Here is a 27,841-nt window from a genome sequence, read left to right on the forward strand (position 1 = left end):
TCATATGGGCTGGAGCGACAAAATCTTTAGGCGGAATATGCGAGGGCGGAAATTTGAATTTTAAGACAATATATAACAGAGAAATAACAATATGTGTAAATTCTATAATAGGTTTCTAATCAATTTGAAATTATTTTTGAAATCTCTATAAATAGATATTGTAGCAGTGGTGAATGGTGATTCAAATCTAGGAAATAATATTTAAAAAATAAAATAAAAAGCAAATATGCAGTAATTTAGCTCGTATATTACATTTTCCGAGAGTACTGATTAAATCTTAAATAACAAGTATGTAAACAAATTTATTTCACTTTAAGTATAACCTAACTTTGTGTTATCAAGGTTAGATAATTCTAACACAAAATTACTATTTAAACATAGATTGGCTATCTCTCAACAATGTTAATTAATACGATATGTTCCCCGCGCACCATTAATTGTGGAATATGCCTGGAGCATTCCCAAATACCACCTCCCAATGGTTTCTCCGTTACCACGGGGATCGGGGAAATGGCCGCAGCCATGCCCTTTCCTACAGGTGTTCCTGAGGAAGAAAATATTTACTTTAACTGAGCATTTGTTCGTGGAGCAAGTCTGTCTAACAAATATCGAAATAGCCTTTTCAAGAGTAGTGTTGAAATTCCTTACCCAGTCCAGGTGGTACTTTCCTCTTTCTGGGTCCCTTTCTCTTCCAAACCTCAAGGACATCCGTCAGTGCTAGGTTCCATTGCTTGTCAAAGGCAATAACGTTTGCTTGGAGATAACCTCTGATCCCAGTGGCATTTCTTGTTATTATCTGAAGCAAAGACAATAAAGGTACTTATTATAAAGACAAAAAATGCTTTTTGCATTTACCTTATTAATAATGTTAATATATATAAATCTCATGTCACGATGTTTATCCGCGATAGACTCCTAAACTACTAGACCGATTTTAAATTAAACCACACCGTGAGTAGTCTGGTCCAACTTAAGAGATAGGATAGCTTAAATCTTTAATTATAGTCGCAATTTTATTTTATTGCAAATATCTGTTTATTATTTGATACAATTCTACCAGATGGTGCTGTTTTAAAAGTGCCAACGTTTCACATAAGCTAACTACCTTTCACATAAGGTCTCCTACCATTTCCCTTGAATAGTTTACTACTATGTAATATAACAAAAACCTTAGCCACAGCAACGCTAAGCCGAGTCTGCTAGTAATATATAATAATATTTTTTAGATCTAGTCCTCAAGTTATGTATTTGTTTCATGATCATTTGTCAAAGTAAAGACACGCCGTCAAATTTTTGGGTTTAAGCCAAGCCGGTTTCCTTACGATGTTTTCCTTCCCCGTTAGACCGAATTTAATATGCACATAGATAAAAAGTCCACTAGTGCACAGCCGAGAATCAAACCTACTACTTTAGAGTCGCACGCTTTAGCTAACTGTTCGTGCAATTATGTAAACGTTTTTAAAATCTCACCCTTACTGGAATTTATAATATAAAATTATATATTAAATAATACTTTAATCGCTTAACTGAAGTACTTAAATTACACAATTGCTTTGTGGGGAGGAATAGACTCAACTAGGTAGAAGAAATTAAAATACACGTAAAAACTGCTGTCCGCTTTTTCATCTGAACTTCAATGTATTGAAAAGCTAGCTAACAAAGCTCTTTATGCTATGCCCAGTTCATCTAAATAAAATAGAAATTCCTGCCATTAAAGGAATACTTCCTCCGCACTACCAAAGTATTTACACAAAGACTAATCATTCGCTTTAAATAACCCTAAATCAATTGCTATCATGAATAAAGATAATCATTTAGATGCACTTCAAGTCAAGTGGTTCCACACTCGACATAAGCGGTGAACACTGGACGCGGCCGGTATTAACCTCATTTCTCCCACCATTAATTCTTTAATTATTCTAAGGTTTTCTTTAAGGCAAGCCTACGTATACTGTGTTTAAATGGTTTAAAAATACAAATAATTTTCTATAATCTAAGTTTTTTAGTTAACCATTGCGATACAATGTAGTAAATCACAGAACACATTTTTATTTTATTTTTTACGTATGTAACTTTAATGACGTTGTGGTTAAAGACATTTTCCTTTGAATTATTATAATATAGAGGGAGAGTAAAACTTGCCCGTTCTTTTCAGAACAAGGCCTCCTGGTAATTTTGCGAAAGGATGGCGTAGTTTTACTCCTTCGCGATTTGACATTCATAAGCATGCCCTAAGACGCATCTAAACTGAATAAACGAATTTTGGTTTTGACACTTGATGCTACTTGAAAATACGACAAGTTTTTTTTTGCCTTTTCGTTAATATGTTGGACGATAATCTTTACGTAATTTTGTTTGTTTCAGGCGAAGTCAACTTCACACCAAATGTGTTCAACTGTAACCAAAACTTCCATTAAGCAACACTCTTCTAACCAGTGGGTGAGTATCTTTCAATTATTTTATTTATTAAAGTTTACCACATAATATATAAAACTAGCCTATGTTACAAACTCACACACACACTTAAATGTATGATAATTTAAGTAAACATAAATGTCACAAAAAATATTTAAAAATACCAGCTAAAATAAGCATACAATAACAAAATCAGAAATTTTTGCTAAGCAAAAAAGAACTTCGAGATAGACACTTAACAATGTATTTGATTTCTCAGCAATTTATACAAGAAGGAAACACCGACTAAAGATCTCTGATCGTACAGTCATATATTAAATTTCATAAGTCGCTGATGGTACGGGGTTATTTTAAAAGAGCCTAAAGAAAATTTGTATGGAATGTCGATATTTCGGTGTTATGCATAAATCACAGCTAATTATTCGTTCTTTAAGTTTCTCCGTCACACCAGTACCTGATATGTTCAATAAAATGTATAGACAAAAGAGCACGTGTTTGCCGCCAAGGTGTACGAAAAACGAATTTACACATCAAGGACATATTAGTTTGTAAAAACTGACCTATAATTTAATCAACACATGAATTTATCGAAAGACCTTCACACAGAGTCAATTAATTTCAAGGTCTAACTCGACTTGCATGTTTTATATTTTTCTACAACGCTAATGAACCGCTACAGTTGAGGAAGATCAGTTCTCCCATAGATTATAGAGTATGACGATAGATAATAAACCCGGAATTTAGACAGTCAGCGAATTCGACTGTTAGTCTTACCACAGATTGCTTTATGCAAATGACACTTATAAATTATGTAGTCGTATTAATGTTAGGTTAAAATGTTATAATAATCCATGTTTTAACATACCTTGCTTATGCAGATATTGCAAATTTATAGTCTTTAGGAATTGCAAAAACTAACTCAATAAAATATAAATAGTAAAAAATATAAATTTATTAAAAAAATATATTTAAATATTTTTCGACCAATAGTTGTTGTTGAGAAGGAAGTACATGTTTTGAAAACTCGCTGAGCACATAATATAAGTAACATTTCAAGTCAATAATATATTGAAAATTAAACACAACAATGTGATATAAAAAGTATTAAAGGTAGACCACAGAGGCCTGGTAGGGCAGCGAATACGAGTTGATAAAAATGGCTCAGTCTTCCGGGTGAAAAGTTGTTCTCGCAAGGTCGGAGTCGAGGGCACTGCTCTACACGCTGACGTCACAACGCGTCACACGTCTGACCTAATGCAAGATAAAAGTGACGAATGAACACGGGTTATTTATTTTAGAGTTACTAACATTTTCAAGTAGTTGACTGCCTTGTTCCAACAAGTAACAGCTCAAAGCACATACAGCTAAGCCGATATGCTACAATTCAAAGTCGCGACAAAAATTAATAAAAACAATATAAATAATAACTATTACTAGTATTTCCTTTGCTTTGACCGTAGGAACATTAAAATAGAAACGTTTTATACATTAAGCGGAAGATTCTCGAAGGAATTTCCTTCAACATACCGGCATAATTTAAGACATGATCTAGTTTATAAAAATGACCTTGATTGTCTGCCGTGGGCGACGTCCCTTCACCTGGTGCTTACAATTGAGATCATCTGTGCCTTGTGTGATTGTAAAATTGCACTCAATCTTCCTGCAGGCCCACGGGACAAAGGGAATCAGCGTAATGTTTATTTCAAGACCGGCTACAATCATATAAGGTGATATACTTAAGTGTTATACAAGTATACTACGGCAAACACTGGTACGAACCCAAAAAATAAAGCAAATATATAGGCTAGATTCATTAAGTAAACTTTGATATATTCCTATAAAGTATTTTAAAAGAAATTTTAAAGCGAAGATCTATTTCATATCTCAGTGTTACTAGAAAATAAGTAGTCATTCACAGGTATTTATGTAAGGCCGCGGAAGAGTATATAATATACTTTTAACAAAACGGCCTTAAAGGTGCATTTGTACTTATTCCGTAATATTTATCAAAAATCCATATATCTCATATTATCGCGATAACATAAGAAGTATATTTCTTACAATAAAATGGAGAGAATATATAAATTCCAAGTTACCACGAGGAAACATTAGCTATGTTATTCTGTTATTGTATTAGAGGACAGTTTTATCTGCAAAGGTCAGCATCGATTAGCGCATCCACTCTAGATTACATTTTGTAATCGTAATTGCGAACCACTTGACACACTGAGCGTTTCTGGTTTTATTTGTGTCATCTAATTGGCATATATATATCACAGTAAAGTAATTAAATCAGAGAGTTAGTTGATACTCTAGACAGTTAATTAAATATCGCTATTCAATCACTAACATTTCAAAAATCACATTACATACATTTATTAAAAATCTCAAACAATATCTTATTAACCTGTCGTATAGTGATACAGAAAATATGCTTGTTGTACAAAAATAGTTTAAATATAAATGTGTTATGTAGAAATAATTAAGTAAAATACTGTTTATATGTGAAAAGAAAGAGACTGGCTGCCCACAATACAGGGAATCATAGTGTAGGGGCCAGTGCACTTTACTTAATCAAAATATTCCTGTTTATTGTGTCTAATAAATTTCTTTCTTTTCTTTCATGTCCATATTGTGTATTAACAGTAATATTTTAAATACATCTGTATACGTTCCTATATATTCCCGGCACATTATATCATTTTGCGTAACGTGGATAACTGGATCGCGCCCAACGCCCTTCGCCTTGGTGTTATGAGCCAACTGTATAGATTCAGATCTATTTTTGATTGGGAAGAATAATAAAGCAGACCAATGCCCGAGGTGAGAACCTTCATATGACAGACAAGTTCAAAGTTAATAGAAACAAAACACTCTTGAAAATAATATATTTATACAGGGCTTTTAAAAACAGTGTTTACAAATTAAGAGAACATTCATAAATTTCGTTCTACATATAAATTGCTGTGTTAACTTATAGAAAAGGCGTGTATTACACATAGTCTAATAGAACGAAAATAGAAATCCGACTGTTACTCTATTAAACTAAAAGGTTAGATTTTGTTAAAATTTGGCTTTTATAAACTGAAAATTAATAAATGCCTATTTATGAATAATCAGTCAGAGGATCTCGTATGATGTTAAGAGGTAATGAACATACGCAGACCTATTTGTTTGTACACTGGTACAAACAAATAGGTCTGCGTCAGTAGAAACTCTATTTATTATATGTATCTATTATATTTCTCGCGTGAGTGGCGCTTCGCTAACTAAGTTTATTATTTATTTATTTATTTATAAAAGCACTCCTGCCTTAATAGGTGACGCTAAATTGACACGAGTGAACATTTCATTCACTTTACAGACAAAACACAAAAAAACAAACAAATGAAATTTCAAATTAAAAATTACAAGAAATTGACTAGTTGTTATAAGTTGTGTGTTAAGGTTCTTGCTTGGAACCGGCAGTCTCTCCAATACGTGGGTAACACTGAATATATTTAGAACTGGCCAGTTAGAAACATTGCTAATGAAAACTTTTTGAATTTGAATTTAAGAACTCTTTGGTAATCTAATGTAGTATTGTCTAATGAGTCTATAACTCTTGTTGCCAAAAGAAATAAAAATCTCTTGTAACACGTGAAAATGAACGTAACGCGAGAAAATTTTTCTTACTCAACAACAAAGCTGTGATAGGCTGCGATTACCATTTCTTAATGAAGCCTATCTAGTGCCACTATTTACAATTGGTTTAACGAGTTTAAGCGTGGATGTAGATCTCAATGATGATCTGCGTGTGGGACATCCTTTAACAGCGACTAATTAAGATAACATCAGTCCATTGCGACACATGATAGAGGAAGATAAGAGAGTGACCTATCAGCAGATACGGGCAAGCCTAGGCACACAATATTACACGACCATTTAGGCATCAGGAAGTATATATTGTACCAGATGGATTCTATGGATACTTTATCCGACGACTCGAACCCGAGTAATAACGAAATAGAGCTCCATCATGGCAACACTTAATTACTTCACAAATGGATACGCATAACAATCATAGGAGGTAAGGAAAAGGTGCTCATTTCATAATTATCGAAGGTTAGTGGTCAGCCATGAACAGAACACAAGGTAATGGCTTGAAACTAATTATTACAATAATCTATATATAATTTTTGAGTCATTTGGATGTTTAAAATGTAATTAATCACGCGTTATTTTTGTTGAAATTCCCTTCGTCGACTACGAGGAATATGTTCAAGGTTCAAACGTATAAATAGACAAGTCGGGAAAATATGTACAACTTTGTTATAATATTCTAAGATTCGAGAGTACAATAATTGAAGAATAGAAAGGGCTTCGGTAGAATTAAAACTGCATATGATATGGAGCTTAAATTTAAATAGCCCTTGTTTAAATTAGTAGTATTAAAATTTCCTTTAAAAAATTCACAACTTAAAATTCCTAAGTTCACACGATACATTGTTTTAGCAGGTATTGGAGCCCCTGAACTAGTCTGTCTACTGTCTAGGGAGACTATACATCAGGGTACTCCGCTCATCCAACGGTAAAATGGAATTGCAACTAACTAAAGAAATATTATATAAAGAAAAATAGAAAACTGAGATGAAAACAAAGATACAGGTTTACAAGGTTGAAACGTTTGTTTGTTTGGATGGATAGAATGGGAGATTGAGAGTGCTAGTGTAAAAGAAATCATTGTTTTAATTACACTTAATAACTTTAGGTAAATGGTTTCAAATTTTTCCAGTATGTGCATGTCACATTAAAACTTTTCTCTTCATGATCTATGAAAGATTTTATGAATAAAATATTACTTATATTTATTTGAAGATACAATACTATAGTAAAATATTAATTTTGATTGTTTAGCCTCAGATTCAATTTGAATCAATGTTAACTAATCTTAATTTTCACATTCGGCCATTTTCCAACAATTCAATAGGATTATTTAACCCATACGATCGACTTATAGCTCAAATAGTCATCACAATAAAAATTGCAACACGTTAATTCCTTAGGTTTATCGTAAATCTGTTCGTTACGAGTGCAAGTGCCAAGAGAAAGTCCGCAAAATATGCAAAACGTGATTCGACCGTTCAGAAAATGTTTTGCATTTACTATGATACTATGTAATGACACGATCGAATTGGACATTAATTTGCATGTTTAACTTGCTAATGGATAATTTTAGAAAATAATTTTGTCTATCAAGTATAAGTATGTACGTGGATTTTGTAATAAAAGGAATATTTAGAGAAAACAATTTCTTCTGAGATTAATTACAACATTTAGTGCAGAAAGAATAGAAATAATTAAATAAACTAACAAATCCATAATTAGGAACTAAAATATTTGCTGTGTTCCAAAATACATATTCTAACAAAACCACTTTTTTGATTATTTATAGTCTCATTTTATATTTAAACACATATAGGAACAACATATATTCTGTATACACCATGATTGTTGCTTAGTAAGAATATATGTATATATATGTCTGCTGTGGTTGAAAGTCCAACCTTACGTTGGTTTTAATATACATTAGTAAAACACTAAAAAATAACCTTGAACAGAAATAGACACCAAAATCAAATGACCGTAATAGAAAGCAAACGATGGTACGGTACCAAGGTCAAATTTGTACCTGTCTAAAACCTTGTCGAATGCCATATTACGACCACATATCAACAAAAAAATCAATGTATACGAAATAGGACCTTAGTCCATCATCTTAGAACTGATTTTAGATTAACCTGGACAATTCAACACGACAAGTGAAAGTGAATGGTGACGCGTGGTACGCGGAAACAGCGGTAGTTGATTACTATTTAATTACATGACTGCGATCTTCTAATTTACAAGTATATTAACAAACAAATTAGAAAGCAAATAAACTTTTTCAAAATGTTGAGAACGAGACGAACATGTCTACGCGTGTTTAGAGATTTTATTGACCAATCACAATCAAACGAAACGCGCCATCTCTTTTACATTCTCAGCAGTTTTGAATGAATCCGTCCAATGAAGGTTCATCATCATCATATCATTATTAATATGACATCAATTAGGCGATTAGTTATGTGTGGAAAAATTCACGTCGATTTTAGGATAAAGGGATGTCGCTTTCACGATATTTCACCGTATTAGTATTACTAATATTAGTTAATAAAAATATTTAAGATATATTTAAAGAACCAAAGGTAATTATATTAAGACTACTTAATATAATTATCTTTTGTTTTTAGTTTATTAAAACTAAACCTTATGCATTAAACCTTAAACCTTATATGCATTTAGGTAACAGCTCGGAACAATCTCCGCATTTTTACCATACAAAGAAAATTATCATTAATTAACCGTTGAAAGACTGGAAAACCGCACGTAGATCAATATATATACGAAATTAAATAAATTCGTCATTCGAGTAATACCAGCTATTTTGAATTACCTTGAATGCTAATGGATTTCATCTCAGGATCCACCCACAGGAATTCCCCTATCCACGTTATAATGGAAAACAACAGTTCATAGCGACGGACGAGCAAAAATGTTTTTATCTGTCAACATCTGTGCATTATATATATTTGAATAATTTACTGTGTGATATTTGCTTTACAACCCTGAGATCGTGTGTTCGAAGGCTACACCAATGGATTTTCTATGTGAAGATGAAGACTAAAAAAAAACGGATACGGTATATAATACAATGTAATAAAATAAGTTTTATTTTGTACAATACATTTTGTATATAATTATTTGTGTCATTTATCAAGCGTGTACTAAATAAATGTTTCCATCTAATAAATATACAGATCGCTTAGATCTGCTACGATTTTCCATCAGTCGCGCGAGGAATTATTTCCGACTGAAGTATTTCCGAACCAATTCGACTTAGGGTCCTTCAAGAAAAGAGCGTACCAATTCTTAAAAGGCCGGCAACGCACTCGCGAGCCCTCTGGCATTGTGAGTGTCCATGGGCGGCAGTATCACTTTACATCAGGTGAGCCTCCTGCCCGTTTGTTCTATAAAAAAAAAGAATACAAAGATGAAATGAAACGCCAGCATATACATAAAATATCCAAACGAACTTTTACAATATGCAATCAAATATGGAAAGTAATGTCTGCCGAGTCATGTGAAAGTGAATTGCGCAAGCGCTCCAGATACTCTCAGTTTCGGCTCACCACGGTCACGGGCGCTTGCCATTTTTTTTCTCGGTCACTTTTGTTTTTAACATTCACGGTCAGTTCACAGATTATATCGTTTTTTAGGCAGCAGTCCTTGTGTTTCTTTATTTGCCTCGATTGCCTAATTTATATTAAAGTTATTTAATTTAAATAGCAGATTATGCTAACTTATCATAATTAAACACAACTTTTGGCACAGAAGTTAGAAGTCAAACGCTTGCTTTCTCATGTATTTAATTAAACAAATATTAATGTAAAATTACATGCATAGAATTTTTGCTCCTGTTGGCGACAACTTTGTTTTGCGTATTTTCTATGAAGAACATTATATAACGATACGATCGTCGTTTCATTTATAAAATTCAACATACTCAAAAGTACAAGTACACCGAGGCTGCGTTAGAGGGATGTTATTACTTAAAGCCCCCAGTTATCAGATGAGGTGTCCGAAATTGGATGCAAGTAGCCAGAGATAGGTTGCGATGGCAAAGAATACTGATTGATAGGCTAAGTAAGCCCATAACATATTAATAAAATCAATTACACTATATATTGAAACACACCAGCTACAACCGTTCCCTTCTACTATGTAAAGACGAAAGGGCTTTGCTGAGTAAATCGTATCGAAACGGTAAACTAAAGGCTTACCAATACCTTATTCGCAACTAGTATTGCATTAAGCAGTATATTAAAAGCCTAGAATCTAGATTTACGCAAGCTCATTGTCGCAAATGTTGTAACACAACTTTCCATTTCTTTTAAGACATTTATATGCATAACAGTGGTAATATGTTTACGTATAAGATACGAACATAACGTTTAGTTTGATAAGATGGAATCTACTTACCTCAATTTCAGAACATTAAAATAGATTCAGAAATTAAGCTCCTTGAGGGGAATGAAATTCAGGCACGATTGAGTACACCCTGTATTTCATTTATAGTGTTACACTTGTATAATTCTTTTTTTAATTAAATAATGTTATATAATTATTTCGGTATAAATAGTATACGCACCTGGATCAGAAGCGTTTTAGGCGTGCGATTTTCAACCCAAAGTCCGGATATCCGCATTACGGAAGAGAGTATTTGGATTTTCCTTTGTGCGCTACGTAACTTACTTCTTCGGTGAAGGTAACTATCGTAAGAAAACCGGCATGTCTTAAACCGAAAAATTTACGATGTGTAAGGCACAAGGCAGCGATCCATAGACCTAGTTGTCTATAAAACATATTATCAAAGACACGGATGCATTCTAAGGCCTATACCCATATAAGGATGTGGCGCCGTTGGATTATTATTATATATTAATTATTGAAATGGCCGGCTTGTTAAGAAAAGATTTTAGTATTAAAAAAATGGAAACGAAACGCAAAAACTGATGTATCAAATAAATTATTTATCGACATTGGTCATCTCAAATGATTTCCTGATTACTTAGCATTTTTGTCTCAATATTGAATATTGATAATTCTGCCGACGTAATTATACAATTAAATGCATACAACCTTCGAATTAAATTGTTTTCCATTGTGCAATGAAATCAGGAAGGAAAATACGGAAACTTCAATGGTGCATATCGTCCCAAAAACGAGCCGGAATCGTCGGACGACCTCACACCAAGGTTGAGCCCTTTATTGACAGATAAAAACTGATAAGAAACAGCCCAAAAAATAATCTAGACAAGGTCTCGGACCTAAGGCAGTGGGTAAAGGTCAATGTCGCTTTATATCAGTGCGTGAGGCCATCTGGAATTATTACCGTGATCTTATCTGACATTGGGCATAATTTTGATGGTCACGATAAAACTAGTTGACAAATAGATCGTATGCCTACAAAATTCCATGACATGGATGATGGAATGTTAACTTATTTTGCTGAAACTTTATAGATGGCGCCATGTACCTGGTAAATCGTGGTATGGTTTTACCTACCGCCGTAATTTTATAATTTTTGACAGTCGTTCGCAACAAATGAATTTGCAGTTATGCGGCTATTTTAAATTGACACAAAGCCGACTACGAATTTTGACAAAACTAGGTTGTATCATAATAACTAAAAATGTGTTTCTTTATTAATAAATAGTTTTAGAAGAAGTTTTCTTGCAGATATATAAGACAAATTCAACCATTTATTTGAATGTATTTATTAATATTTATTATTCCAATGTATTGTCTTGTATTATAAGTTATGTTGGCAAGCATAAGTTATTTATACTCATTATATTAAGCCAATTTGGACACCCACATACGCGTTAAAAACGTGACGCTAAAACCATTTAACATCAGTTCCAGTAATTATTCTATTAATTAATTTTAACATAGGCAACCAATTAACTGTATTTCCTATTGTCCTTGTTATTTTGCACGACCAGAAGCGATTTTTGTAGGATTTTCTTATTTTTAACAAGCGTTACTTTAAACGTGGCAAATTACGAATAAACATTTATCACGATTTAATTGGAAGGTCATTCGAATTATCATATAAGAATAAGTAAATAACTTGGCACAATAAATTGTAATCAACGTTCATACAGCTCTAAGAAGACTACGACTTAGAGTCCTTGAAAAAAGTATGTGAGTGTCCATGGAAGTCTGTATTACTTAACATCAGATGAGCCTCCTGAATATTTGCCCCTGTTATATAAAAAATAGACAGTTAAACGTATGATACACTAACGCGTTTGTGCATTGTGGCCCAATGTCAAAACAGGGAAACGGGTAAAAAAATAAAATTATCGGATGGAACCGAATTCAGGAATGGAAAATAAGCTATAAAATAAAAGATCAATTCTTATAGAGACAGATATAAAAGAAGTGTAAGAAAAGATATTTAGATATATACACATTCATATGACCTTATTTTTATATCATTACTTAAGATAAAAGCTGCTAAAAGTTTATATATATGTGGGTCCATTGTTGAAAGTAAACAGGATATGGATGAAGGGAAAGGAATTTGAAAACATTTCTATTTGTTATTAAAAATAAAGAATAAATAAAAAGGAAACAAAACAAAAGAAACGATAAATCAATTAAGATTTTTACGAAAACATAGCAGGAAGAAATGACGAGGCCACCGCTGTCATGCAACACGGACTGCAACAATTATTAGTTTTGCGTAATAAAATCATATACAATTTATTAGGAATCACTTTAATATGAAACCATAGACGTTGTTTTGTTAATTGTAAAGAAATGATTGTTGTTTGTAACAATCTATTGTTAAAACCTTTATATCACAAATAAAACACTTGTAACTTTCGAAAGAAGATTCGAATTTAATAAATCTTTGCGGTCAAGCCTAAAGCTAATGTTGCTTTGTTCAGATGTATTTGGTTGTAGATATTGGTAACTATGGTAACACGGTACCCAAGTCCATGTTTTGTTTGTAACGATTATTCCTTTTACATGTTTCTGTCTTTGCTCTGTCTTCTTTTGGTGCCTTTCCATTACTGGAGGTTGACAGTCAGTCTTGTGAAGCATGTCTTGTTTTGTGCCTGGTGCTCTTTAAAAGGAGGATTTTCACACAGGATTTTATCCATTATAATTAGTAGAGGTGGTATCGGCCAGATACGCAACTTTGCTGCGTAAAACAAGTCTTTTGTTTATATCCGTAGTTCGAAAGCGAGGTCGGAATTGCATTACAATCTGACATTTACATGCGTTGAAGAGTTTACGATCGGCTTTATATCGCACATCGCCTTCTTTGGAGAATAGGTTAAGATTTCCGTCTCCAAATGATCTCGTATTAATGTCTTGAAAGGTCACGCTGAATTAATGTTTACATACATTAAACGTATAGGAATACATATTGTCGAAACCTAAAGTAGATGTAAAATTACTATACCATGAAATGTAGAATTAAAAAACTAAAATATTCTATTTAAGTAACGATGTGTGTAAAATGATAATTATTTAAATATCCCCGCGCGATAGTTACTCATCACCCGCATTACTTTGCATATATTAACTGTAAACAAATTTTAGTCTACCCACAATACGTGTTTACAACAATTATATATCAAGGCTATTTAGTATCTTGATAATAACTATTCGATTATATTCTAACTTCGAACACGCTATTCCTTATGAATATCAATGTTAATTAGTACGTGTAAGGGTACATAGTCAAAGCAGGAATCCCTATTTTAGTTTAGTCTGAATTATATTTATTTAAATATTATGGAAGTTATTGCTAAAAAAGGTTATAAGAATACGTATATTATTATTAAATATTTAAGCAGGCTATTATACATATATATATTATATTATATAGAACTAATTTACGATATAGTAAAGTTATATACAGGGTACGCAGCTTATTTAATCGATTATGTGTGCGTTATATTAGATACAGAATAAAGTCGTATTTAAAAACGCGACCATCTGCGTCGACAACAAAACTGCGATTGGTTTGTGGCGTGCGCGGCCGAGAGGCGGAAGCGTGCGCGCGCGCACTCGCACAAGGCTACGCTCATGACCTCGCCTCGTCTTTGTCTAGCGCTATCTAGCGTTTGTTTACCCGCGAGGCCGAATGCATCATACAAAGTACTATAAACGATTATTGAAACTATTTATCGAGGAGCCTTGTAGATAATTTGACTGAAAACTATCCGGAATCTATTTTTTATTTGAACTCTCAAGTGATAACACTACCGAATTAAATGGTAATTATTTAATAGGCTCGTGTTTTTAAATAACTACATAGTATCCAATCCATATCATAATATTTCATAGATATTTATAATCTTTTCTTTATTCTAGGAGATGGCGGGAATGAATTAATCCTGCCTGAATGAACGTTCGAGAGCTTTTATTGAGCTGTAAGTACCCACACTCGTTATTTAAAATATTTACTGATAAATTTTAACTTCAATTATCACTTTAACGACGAATCCAAAATTAACTATAAGGTACAACGAACAAAAAGTTTCCGTAGCGATATTAAAAAAGAAGCCTTATGACTAGTCCAGGTTTTAAAAACGAATGTAGGCGGCCTTGTTTGTAACTACAAAAACACTGGGGTAAAAAACAAGTGTCGCGACTCGTTAAATAGATACACGAGGACCAAAATATTGGCCAAGGTCGCATACCTCGCTTCACTAACCGGGAATGTAGAAAGTTAGTAATTATTAAAATAATTTACACTAGCAGGCTGCTTTATACTAGTACGACAGACCGCTTTTATTACAAAAAAAACAATTAAAAAGTCATACATTGCTTGCCCTGGGAAACAAAGTCATAAAAGTCAAATTTTATTTTGTTTAGGAAAAATAAAAGTCGGTAATGCTATTATTACTAGGATACCAAATACATAAGTTATATATCGTATGAACGGTTATTATTTATATGCGACGATTTAAATATTGTTATTACGTATTTAGTGCAAATAGTTCAAAATTAACTGAATGTATATTACAGCAATTCATGTAATCTGTAGAGAAAAAGCGTTTACGATTGTTTTACTAGTTTTCAACATAATTACAGACGAGACAGTGTGCACATTACGACGGCACATTTTGACGAATGTTTAGAACGTAATTTCTCTATCTATTACCAATTTTTCTTCTTTATCTATTACCAATTTTTTCGCGGTTATTATGACGGTGGTGAAACAGGGATATATTATTACAGCTCTTTATTTGTTTTTAAACTGTCGCATTATTGACAGTCCAAACTAAAACTATTTTTATGGTTGATGATTTGCGGGGAGGTAAAATTTGGTAAACGAGTATTACTAACATTGTACACAAAATAATTTCTGTACAATAAAGACATCCTCGTGTTTTTATAGCAATATGTTTTGCATTGCAAATATTAGTTTTTAATAACAATTAAACAGTCGTAATAGTGCTTTACGACTTTGTTCCCCGGGGCAAGCGATATATTATATCATAACTCTCGTTTTTACAATATAGAACATTCATATCGTGACCAACAAATCAATAGACAACCTATCAGGGTTACGCTAATAGAAAACCTATTGGGCGCCAAGGTGAGCTGGTCCAAAGACCAAAAGTGATAATCGGATTAAGAGCAATAGGAAGTGTCGTGTACCATTCGTCCTACGGCCCTTACGCACACATGAATATACTCACACATACGCGCGGGAAAATGACCGTGAGATAACTGACATCATAGCAAGGTCCCAGTAGAGTCGGCATCGAACTGTATTTGGATTTATTTAATGTTAGATTAGTGTGGAATAGTTTAGGCCAGCTCCTCTCACTAAATTGTCCATGGGCTGCGTCCCGTATGCACGTTTGCCTCCCTATGATATAGCTTATAACGACCGAAGTAGATATTGGAAGCCCTTAAGCCTATATTAATTATTAGATAAGGCAACCTTGTAGCTCAGTGGCAACAAAAAAAGTTGTGGACTGATATATAACATATTATATTCGTACATATAATCAAATTCTGCTGACCGTACTCACGCGCAGCACGCATGCTGCGTAACACACGGCGTCTGCGACAGGCGGCCTTCATCGAACCAACACTGAATATAACATTAAGGGCCTGCTATTTGTCACGTTTAAAAATATTTGGATATTAATTATCTTGGCACTCTTCCGTCTTTAGCTTACGCAGTTTATAAACGAAAAATGTGCTATATTCAGAACGCTGAGTTGACAATCGTGTATATACAAATCGATCCGCCTAAATAGTTTCATTTAATTTACGATATTTATTCATAAACTCTATGTCTATAGTCTAATTGCAACGAGTATCTAAAGCACAAGGTTTCTTTTCAACACAGAATAATTTGCCAGAAACGGATTAGTACTCAGATAAAAGAGCGCATTTAGAATGCTTCAATTTATGAGTAATTAATGATTCATTCGAAAACATTTTTCTTTTAAGTCAGCCAGTGCAAAATGAATTCGAAGGAAATTTGCTTGCTTAGCTTAAAATAACTATAGGTTTTAGGGCGATAAAGTTAGCGAGTGCCACATATCGCGGGTGTAAATCACAATGGACGTTCGAGAACAGAGGTGTAGGATACGGCCTAATGGAGTACGATTTACGATTTCTACTGAACGACAACACATAGAATAAACCTTTTTAGTAGAGAAAATGTTTCTGAAATAACTCTAATGTACTAAGCTAACTAACGGTAAAAAACTTTGCGGGTATCCAAAATGCATTTTAGGATTTTTGGAGGGTAGGTTTAAAAAAATGTTGTGTTTTTCATTCGGTACAATACAAATTCCATTTTTAAAACAGTTAAAACGCATAAAGTTTTATAAGCGCGCCAATTGATAAATGATGATTCTTCTTATATTTTTCTCCTGAATTCTATAGATTCGCGTTAGTTCGCTCACTATACCCAATATACTGTGGAACAGGTTTCAGGTTGAATTAAACACATTGATTGTAGCCCTTTCTCTTCGTATCGGACAGACTTTCATCGGTAGACAATTGTTAACATTCATAACAATAGCCCAATTTCATTTCTAATTATCTTTTATTACTAACAATGTACGACATGTTGACGACTCTATCTAAGAACTTGATTAAGAATTGTAATTTTAATATACATATATATAATTTTTAATTAAAAATAAATCTACCAAAACACATTTTAATATACGTATTTTTTTAACGTTTATATTTCGTACATTTATTTTAGTACAGTACAGTCAATGTATATGTACCATCAGTACCGCTCTCTTCTACCTTACAATATCCAATATAGAACCTAGTTCGAATATTTTATATAAAGTTAAAGCTTCTTTGAAAATAAAATTGTACATAACAATAGTTATCAATGTGTTTCCTAACGTAGTCATTGAAGTAATCATACAATTAGTATTCAAGGTGAAGATGGTACTTAAAAAACAAATAACAATTACTTACAAAATAAAATATTATAAAATAGCAGCAAGGTCAAAGTTAATAAAACGTTTAAATACGTAGTTTAATAAAAAGCACCCATTTAGATTAAACATAACCAGTAATGTGATATTTCTTTAGTGAACTCACCAACAAATAAAAAAAGTTGTTCGAAACTTATACACTTTGAGAATAATTAGTCATTTTTTTAATTTACTTTTTTAGGCACATAAGCTTATATGAACTCGCTGCATTCATGTCATCGAGACTTTTGATTGCAACCGATTAAAATATAACAAACTCGCCCATGGTTACTCACATTTCCAAAATGATCACAAGTGCATTGCCTACTTGCATAAATTACAGTACAGAAAATGTTTATTATCTAACAATTGTATTATCAACAATAAACTTAAAACAAATATGTTGCAACGAGCGGTCTTGTCTCCACGATCTCCCAGGTAACCCAAATCAGTAAAAAAAATTGTAGAGAAAAAGAATAGGTTATCTTAAATGAATGACGTCCTACTATTTAAGACAAGTAATAACTGTATTAAACATAATTAATTATAGTATTTAGTTTGTTTTAATTTGATGCATATATATAGTAAGGTCATGAAAACATTTATCTGCGCAAGATTAAAGTGCATTTCCATGAATAGAGTGGTAATGACGCAGGCGCATTGGCAAGGCTCTTCCTATAACCACTTTCTATGACTCAACCCGATCGCCTCGACTAACACCGATATAGACTTACTTTAAATATTATGACTTCGGATATAAAGGTTAAGTCGCGATACCGCCTCAGGAAAAGTATTATGCAGATATATCCCAAACTATAAGAACAATTTTATGTTTGGTCCTTCACTTTAAAAATTCAGATTTATTAACAGCTCGTAAAATATTTTGCCAGAAATACAAGTTAATGACTTATAAAACCATTAACAATACAATCTATATAATAAGAATGACATTACATTTTATAACAACGTATAAAAATGTAATTAACATTCGCTAGAAGAAGAAAAAACATGTGAGGGTTAAAGCAAAAAGAAAAGCCTGCCTCAGAACTGAAAAAGACGGAGTGTTTTAGGCACAGGAGGCTGATCACCTACTTGCCTTTTATATACAAATGATCATGAAACAGAAATCTGAGACCTACACCTAAAATCGTTGTAGCGCCATTGATTTATTATTTTTATTATAAAAAAATATGCAGCATGATTCTTACGTCCTTCATACGTCCTATAAATATACAAACATGTCGTTTCCGCTGGAATCAAAAATACAATGGAAAGTATTTGAAAATTTCGAGATGTAAGATTTTATTTATGTGTGCGAAATGACGCATTAACTCACGAATAAACCACCCTTAAAAGACATTACCGCTCGTTTAGGCTGTCATAATTTTAAATATGGATCCTTTGTGTTGCACTGGCCGTCGTCCAACGCGGAAATGATGCTACAGAAATAGATGCACAGTAGACCCTATGAATTTGTGGAAGTCGTTTAATGTGACCTAGTAAAACTTCCTCTATGCAAACTGCTAAAGTTTTCCTTCTGTTTCATTTACAATGCAAGATATTTTGACTTATATCGAGCAATTATCACAGATACAGAACATACAGAAGAATATTTGCAATTGGCAATGTACATTATAGGTGCAAAGTAAAGCACGAGATATGTATAAATACAATTATTACGATAAATATTTTAGAATTTATTAAAATTTGCATTGAATTTAAAATAAAGATATTTTATATATAAACTAGCGGAAGTATCGACTTCCGGGCTGATTTGTGAATCTAAACCATTTCGGGCGCCCCTAAAATCATAAAAAAATCATATACGTTCAGTGATATCTACACGTTTAGTAGATTTATATATTTAATGATAATACATAGTTAGATAATAAAGTATTTACCAACATAGTAATAATAATTCAATATTTACATCAGTTGTCAACAGGTGCAATGTCAAACCAAGATTTGCAATTATTCTATTTGGCAGAACATATTTTTAAAACTTTTGAAATGACAACGACATTAGCTATACAATAGCTATTTCTATTTGCTTAGTGTAACGGCAGGTAATTCTCAACTATAACCTCTTTGGCATAAACTCATTATAAAAACCTTGTCATATCTGTGGAAAAAATTGTCCTCACCTTAACCCTCACCCGCTGCTCAACACAGTCTTTTAACGCTGCGAGTGGTCCCTCTATATATTCTATGCGCGTGAGCACATTCCTTACTCTCATTTCCCTTTTCGCCGGCAACAGAGCTGTAAAGAAAAAAAAAATGTCAAGTAATTCAGTAATATAAACAAGTAAAGACAGTAATAAACCATGTCATCTTTTTAACTTATATAATAAATAAAAGTAATTAAAATCTTCTTTAAAGATTATTTTATTAGATACCTACATTATATCAATTATATTATGTTGCATCAATGAATATATCAAAATAATAAACACTCTTTGATGCTCCTAGATTAATTCCTTACTAGAAATATACCTTATTTAATTAAATTTTAGATTTCTAGACATTTGGGACAAACTGTTACAGAATTTAGCACACGTTTTGAAGCCTTAATAGAACACACTCGTATAATAATCAATTCCACATACAGGTAGAAGTTAAGGAAATAATCATATTATACAGTAAAAATTAAAATTGTCCAACGGAGAAGACGGCAAGTTTAAAAAAATCATCAAAGCTCTGTTATATAAGGCAAACCTATAAATAAATAAGTTCACTAATACTTACTTAAATTCAAAGCAATTCGTCTTTCGGCGCATTAAACCGAACGAATTATTCTTTACACTATGTATAAAAATGGACAATGAGAAACATGGCAAAATAAATCAACCTAGATAAAAGTCAAATATATTAATATTAGCATCGCAAAGGTCCTGTGAAAGTTTATTTGACATTTGTCCTTTCTCCGTGGGAGGTTCCATTATATAACTTAATGCTACATACATCTTATGTAATCATAGTATTTTTAAAGAAAATTTCACATTTATTTCTCTGTTTACCCCACATATATACTATTCACAATTGGTATATTACTGTAATAAATCTACGTTATTTAAATTTTGCAAAGGCAACGTAGACAAGATTTTTCGTAAGAAATGACTGACACTAACTTAATAACAATATAAGACATTAGTCATTGCTTCTTTAAGCAAATCATGACGCAGTAGCGTTTTTCACTGCGTATTTTCACAGGTGAAGTTTATTGTTCGGGAGCAATGTACGTGCTTTAGGCTCGGTCTACACTAACGAAGTCACAGAGAAACAAATGATAGAATTATTTAGAATTAATTTATGTTGTCTAAAACGAGAATTTCGTTGACAATAGTCATTTCGAAAACTTTTTAGCTTACAAGAAAAAAAAACGGGGCTTAAAATCTAATAATGTGTGAGCTACGAACGAAATTGCTTATGCAGAGATTGCTATTAGATATTTTTAAATGAAAATTGTTTATTCCTTTTAATATCTTGCTTTTTATGGGTAGAATAATGTGCAACGTGTTTACAATAATTATTATATTACGCTATTAAGTAGTTACTGCACTCGTTAAAGTCTATCTTAATTAAAATAGCAATATCATAACTAACCAGACCTACGTGTACATAATAACACGTTTATCTTAAGTTCATTAATCCACGAGCAAAAATTAAAATAATGCCCGGAAAAATTTAATTACTCATTCCTGTCACCGTCATGTTTTCTACTTTTCTAGATACGTTTAAATCACGAGCCACATAACAATACGAAGTAACGTGGTTCTAAAAATATGATTTATTATTGGTATACAACAACGCTGCCAAATTTTTGCGTTCAACAAGGTCAAAGCACTGCACGTGACCCCGTACAAGTAAACATTAAATAGACGGGTTAACTCAAGCGTAACCTAGGTGTGTGCAGTCTTACGTCGATAAATCTATGCAACTCTCGCGGCTAGGTACCAGGGCGTCATGACTAGCATGCGGTGTTCGCGAATTACTTTCACTCGACTATCCCCGGGCGGTGACCGCGCGCGGGGTCGTCGCCCGCCGAGCGCGGGAAGCCATCACGCCATTCAGAAAAGCGCGCCATGTTTACACAGATGCGCGCCGAAACGCGCTCGTTGCATCACTTCCGGTTGTGTTCCGTTTCGTACCTATTACGCGTACGTAACACGTGCCGATTCACTTTTTTTGACACTTGCTATGTTTTGGTAAATGGAACGACGCGGACGCGATCTCGGTTATAAATTGCGGTCGCAGAGTTGTGAGTTAACGATATTTGACTCACAGATATGTAATAAATTAAATTTTAACGTTCGACTATTTCAATAATTACGTAAATTTATTAAAACCGCACATATTTATGCTTATTTTTCTCATATATAACCAATCAATATGCATAGATGTTTTAAATCACGCTGAATGAAAGTAGGAAAACATAATAAATATTTCTTTGCGTTTAATATTTACGACATGTTTATTAGTAATAACTCTAGCTACTGATGTGTTAAATTACCAAAATCAATGTTTTGTATCGCAATATTATTTATTTAAAGCATTTGTATCGTCACTCTGCGTTCCTATTCTTCTATAAATATTAAAATTGTTGATATTGTACAGCACTTCATCTTAAAAAATAATCTGTCTTGTTAATTGCATTTAGTTAAGAAATATGAATTTATCGCTGCCAAGTACCAACTGTAATTTTTTACTCTTTAAATATATTATTTCCATACTTCCTACTCTTAAGAAAAATGTTACCGAGACCTAATTTAACGCATCCTAGATGCTACTACGAGGCATGTTTTCTATGTAGAGCACATGAGCTAGTGTCAACGACCGATGCTCCAGGGTGCAAGGCAGCATGCGTCCCACTCGACTGGAAAGCGGTTATGCAATGTGTGCACGCGAAAGTCTAGCGAACCAACTATGATCGTAGTAGGGCTGTCAGATCTTAAGATATTTATATTAGATACATATTAAGATATTTAAAAAGACTTAGGTAAAAGAAACCAAACTTGTTTGAAATACAGCTGTCACGTCAGATACAGACCCATATTCTTCCGAAGATCTGTACTATTAATTAAGTTCTTTGACACGCTAGTTACCATACAGACAATATTCAAATCGTGCATATATTCAAGTATGTTTCTGGTTATGTCCCCTAACATTCGGGCTTTTAAATAAAACAAATCCTCCAAATTTGATTTTGTTTCCTTTTGAGTAGATACTCTTGGGCTGCGGGGTTGAAGTGTACAAGCACTAATTTAAAGTATAGTTAGCCTGGTAGATAGTATCAGTTACCTCAGAGAGCAGAACAGCGAGATCAGCTACTATTTTTACAATTATTATGTAGGTTAAGATTATTGTAAATACTTTTAAAACTTAACTAAAGAGTAATAAATATCGATGGACTTTTCTTTTTAGTGCCAAAATTTCTATTACCTATTTTTTCAGCAAGAAAAGCTATTTGCAGACTTATAATTAAAACGGTAATACACAGCCCTAGGTGCAATTTAATATATTATCTTGACGATGTTGTGATGTGAGCCTCGAGGATTGATAATGAAAGTTAGATTGATGATCGTGAATTTTTGTTAAATAACATTGTGCTTACAACATTTTTTATCTAGTAATTGCTACTCATATATAATTATTAAGTTGCAATTACTATGAAGCAATATAGACAAGATATGCCTTTTAAAATGCTTCGTTTGTTAAACATCGCGATATTATACATCTAATTAAAAAGTATAAGATTAATGATTTGTGTGTTTGTAACGAACAATTCCACCTCTTTTTATATTATTGAGTTATGTTACTCAATATATATTGTTTCCATATGTTTACATTTCCATTTTGGCCATATTGTTTGCCGAAATATTAAAAAAATAAAAGTTCAGTCGTTTGATGTCGCAGCCCACTGGTATTTAAGGATACAAAACCTTACGTGTGAATATCATTCTTACAAAATTAAATATATTTAATAAATTTCAATCAAAAATAAACTCCAAGGCAGTATTAGGATTAGACAGGTAGAGCCAGCCACGTCATCGTTGGCTAATCTGTAACGATTTTGTAACACATTACGTGTTTTAAATAAATGACTATTTACAAGTTAATTTAATCCATAAAACTTTTAAAACTATGTGTATTATGCTAAAATTCAACCCAGGATCCCCAGTAAACCGTGGTTTTTTGATGTTAAAAGTTCTAAAATTGTCACTTCTATCATTTCCAGAATGCGTTTAGGACATGTACCTCATCATTTAGCAAGGATTCGTGTTATTGACAGTAATATTTATGAGTGTGGAGTAGATATTGGTGACCTCGACCATATTTTCTTTTCTTGTTCCCAAAATGACCGCACCTCCTCTCTGAATTCCTTACAAATACTACTGTTCTACTGTTCCGTTTCCTACTAAAAATATCAAATAATATTTAGATTTAATATTCATGTAAATATTATGGTTTTAACTAGCTTATCCCTTTGTTATTTGATGTGTTTCTTTATTTTTTCTCGCGTTTAGTTGAAAGCTTTTACTTGAAACTGGCAATAATTTATTTATAGCTATTGTCATTATATATATACATATATAAACTATGTCTTATACAATATGTACTGTCAAACACTTTAATTTTAAACTTTCAAATAGCCAATAAGTTATATAAATTATAATCTACGTTAAGTTAAGTTAAGCGTCGTTTTATTTTAGTCGCCAATAAATAATAGAGTTTAGTGAAACGAAACGCATCTGTCAAAATATAAAATAACTAATCTATAATATGCCAATACGTTTAAGAGAATAACAATGTTATGTTTATTACATGAGTTTGAAGCCGTTAAACATAATTTAGAAATAAAGATATATTATCTGGAGCGATCGTAGACAAACGCAACGTCACTAATTAAACAATGATAGTATCTTAAGTTTAAACTAGTTGGAATTAGGTCTGTATTGCACAAATAGTAAGGAATAGTTGCCAGCTGCACGTTTCGTTAACTAGGGTTGTCCGCACTATAAAAGGAAATAGTCATGTACAATCCCCATGAGGTTAGAATACAAAACATAAAAATGATTTAAAAACGTCTTTATAAAACCTGCATAATTCATGAAAAAGTTCTATATTATGGTGACTATTTTTATGGTAAAATTTTTCGATCTGTATTCATTTGCACTGTAAATTGTAGCAGGTGCCACAAGTGTAAATAACTTACGTTTTATCGCATTTATTCACATCAGTAACTTTGATGAACAGCCCTATTAAAACCTCTCACTTTCGCGCTATTTTTGTCAATTTTGCGGGAAAATAATCCGAATTGACACGCGATCGCATGTCCGCTCTAAGTGCATAGACAATTAAACCTACTATTTTACGACTATATAGTGTGATAAACGCATTTGAAAGCAAACTATAAGTAAAAAATAATATTACCAACATTCTTATGAAGTGTTTTAATTTAAAAAACGGTTTAAATAATCAATATTAATATGCAAACAAAAGCATGCAATCGTCAAAAAATAACATTAATTATTTGACAATCATAAGTTTGAATTCCTGTTAAATATTAAACGACATTATTCTACTAACAGTGGCTAAACTAAACATTTAAAACATATGAACCACACATTGTTACCGTCATAAGCTAGCTGTAAGGTATACGATTATGACGTCATTGTTTCATACAAAGTTCAATGGTCATGTCATGACCCTAGTCCACGTGGGCAAGATACATACGGTATTCTAATTAGACTAACTGTCTCCTATCAACTGTAACGACTCGCCCTCCGAGAACAAGGCTTTCGTTTTTTCTTACCAGACAATTTTTATATACGTATGTCGTATGCATATATATTGTTAAGTCCTGATAAAGTTAGTGTTATACCAGGTTACTTTACATACATGGAAATGTAACCCCGCTTAACACACCCTGGTCTCCTGCTTAACAATCCTGGCGCAGTGTAATTTTTTGTCATATGACCAGCGAAACTATAATTCTACTCTAGGTAAAAAATTAAATGGGTGCAGAAAAATATGTTTTCCCATTTGGAGTTTACAAGACTCCATACTGGCAACACAGTAAATTTAATGATTAATTAAAAAAGCAACACAATATATTTATTGAGTAATTAAAGAATTATATTATATCTTATTATAATTCATACTTCATCTTACAAAAAACTAATTTCAATTTATATCAAATCATCTAAACATAAATCCACCATAGTTTATTTCCGATCATGCTTTATGATAGGACAGAAGTGATTACTATATTTTACACTGAGTGTATATAATTTTTTTGCTACACATTTAAAAAACAATTTAATCATATTATTTACCTTTGGTAATCTTAAATATACAATTAAGTTTTAATACACATAAAATTTACAAAATTAACAAAGATATAAACTGACATTACAACTAATTGCAATTAAAAAATGTAGAGTGTGCCAGTCAAGAAACTCTTCTCTATTATTTTTACTAGCCAAGTTTTGGCAAACAAGGAAATTGTAAGGAAATGCAACCATGCTTTACTCAACATATTGAAACAAAATGTCATAATATTAAGTAAAAAATGCTTTGTGTCAGCAAATATGCCAAGTCTTACTAACATTAATCAAACACTCACAATTTCAATGTATATTTATACAATTTTTTTTTATTCAATATAATATGATACAAAAAAAGTTAGTCTGTATTCATGAAACAGGTTTTCATATTCAAGATTTCCTGTAAAACAATTCATGTTTGATACAATATTAAACCCAATATAAATATAGACTATAAATTCCAATATTTGGATTGCTTGGAATATTTTGTTAATTACCTTTCACAAAATTATAATAATCAATTAATTAATAACTTGTTTAATAATAGGAATGTTACCATGAGTACAAAAAAATAAGAAACTTCTTTAACAAAATAAATACCTATTTGTAGGTAGATATTAAAAGTAGAATAATATTTTACTGTTCAATTAAAGTTTACACAGTTGTATTCACCCGTGCAAGGGTCATAGAAATATGTTATAAAAATAACGACATATTTTTCAATCATAACAAATACATAACCTCAAAATTCCTACCTTCATATTTTGCAAAACGTTGTTTATTTTTTTCTTCTAATTGTTGTTTTTCTTCTAATTTCTTTCTAAGTTTCTCTTCTTCCCTCAATTTTACAAGATGACCCTGACCTACTGGAATAATATCGTTTTGTTTCTTCACGGCATCTTCGAACTGCTGAATGTTTTCATACAGCGGTGCATCGGCAGCCGGTAACTTTAGTTTGTCAGAATAGAGTGCTTTAACGGGATCAAATTTAGAACTACATGCACTTATTTCGGAATCTGAAGACGACCCTGACATATTTCATTTCTTATTTTATAAACAAAGAATGCAAACAACACTAGTACACAGATGGTTAATTCAATAAACAAGTATCATATTATTGCGACATTGACAATTTACAATTGCCATTTTAATGTTGACAGCTTACTCATATAGGTGTTGCCAGTTTTAAACCACACCGGACCAATTTGATTGTTACGTGTTTCTCCTACTAGATGGCATTATATCACATTCAATAATTATCTAGTAATATATCAAGTCAAATAATACTATGTGAGATAACTAATACTGAACATTAAATATTTGTGTAGGAACTTATTGATATAATATTACTATGCATTTTATCGAAACGTTGAACTCATTGCCAATGTTGTGATAATTTACAAGGTAATAGCAATATACAGAACCAGGAAGTAAACTAGTTGCTACTCAAGGTTTTGTGCATTATTTATGGCTTTAATGTTAAATTTACGATTTCTAAAGGAACTACAACATACATAATAACTACTTAATATTTACAAAATAAATATCAATCAAATAAACTTATTAATTTGTTTACAAGAAAAGTAAAGAATTTATACTTAATCGATACAACTAAATTCTGAAATAATTACGTAATTTAAAGTATTAACATTGTGCGTACGCACGCCTCCGTTGTCATGACAACCGCAAGAATATGGCGGACAAGTCAACGTTCGCCTCACGCCATCTCAGATTATCTCCATTTCACTTTCCACAATCTCACGTAACAAGAAATTATATAAATCATACACATTGACAAACGAACTTACTTTTAATTTTGTGAAGCAAAGTTCTAGAATCTGGATTGCTTAAAGTATTAAAGAAAGAGGCCCTAATAAAAAAAGAGCAGATTTATCAATTTCATTATTTTAGTGTTCATAAAATATCTCTATGGTAATATAATATATACACTTAATACAAACAATGTATATACTAATAATTATTACGACAAGTAAATTGTTAAAATGTTTAATCAGTTTTAAATTC

The 27,841-nt window shown here is 32.2% G+C and overlaps 2 protein-coding genes across 5 annotated transcripts in view; one reads left to right on the plus strand and one right to left on the minus strand.

The window, feature by feature from the left end:
• The window catches only part of LOC110991795 (ecdysone-induced protein 74EF), a 133,558-nt gene that overhangs the window by 24,084 nt on the left and 81,633 nt on the right, over positions 1 to 27,841 (plus strand). For all 4 annotated transcript variants that reach the window (XM_022257291.2, XM_022257293.2, XM_022257292.2 and 1 more), the window contains exons 2-3: positions 2,365 to 2,439; positions 14,395 to 14,453. The gene's annotated coding sequence lies outside the window, so the exon portion shown is untranslated. The remainder of the gene's footprint in view (positions 1 to 2,364; positions 2,440 to 14,394; positions 14,454 to 27,841) is intronic.
• LOC110991796 (U7 snRNA-associated Sm-like protein LSm11) lies at positions 228 to 26,932 on the minus strand. The gene is made up of 4 exons (XM_022257295.2): positions 26,572 to 26,932; positions 19,634 to 19,749; positions 649 to 796; positions 228 to 544 (listed from the first exon to the last, which is right to left on the minus strand). The coding sequence occupies exons 1-4, from the start codon at positions 26,849 to 26,851 to the stop codon at positions 387 to 389; spliced, it is 702 nt and encodes a 233-aa protein (XP_022112987.2). The 5' UTR covers positions 26,852 to 26,932; the 3' UTR covers positions 228 to 386.

The sequence above is a fragment of the Pieris rapae genome, chromosome 2, assembly GCF_905147795.1.
Source record: "Pieris rapae chromosome 2, ilPieRapa1.1, whole genome shotgun sequence".
NCBI lineage: Eukaryota > Metazoa > Arthropoda > Insecta > Lepidoptera > Pieridae > Pieris > Pieris rapae.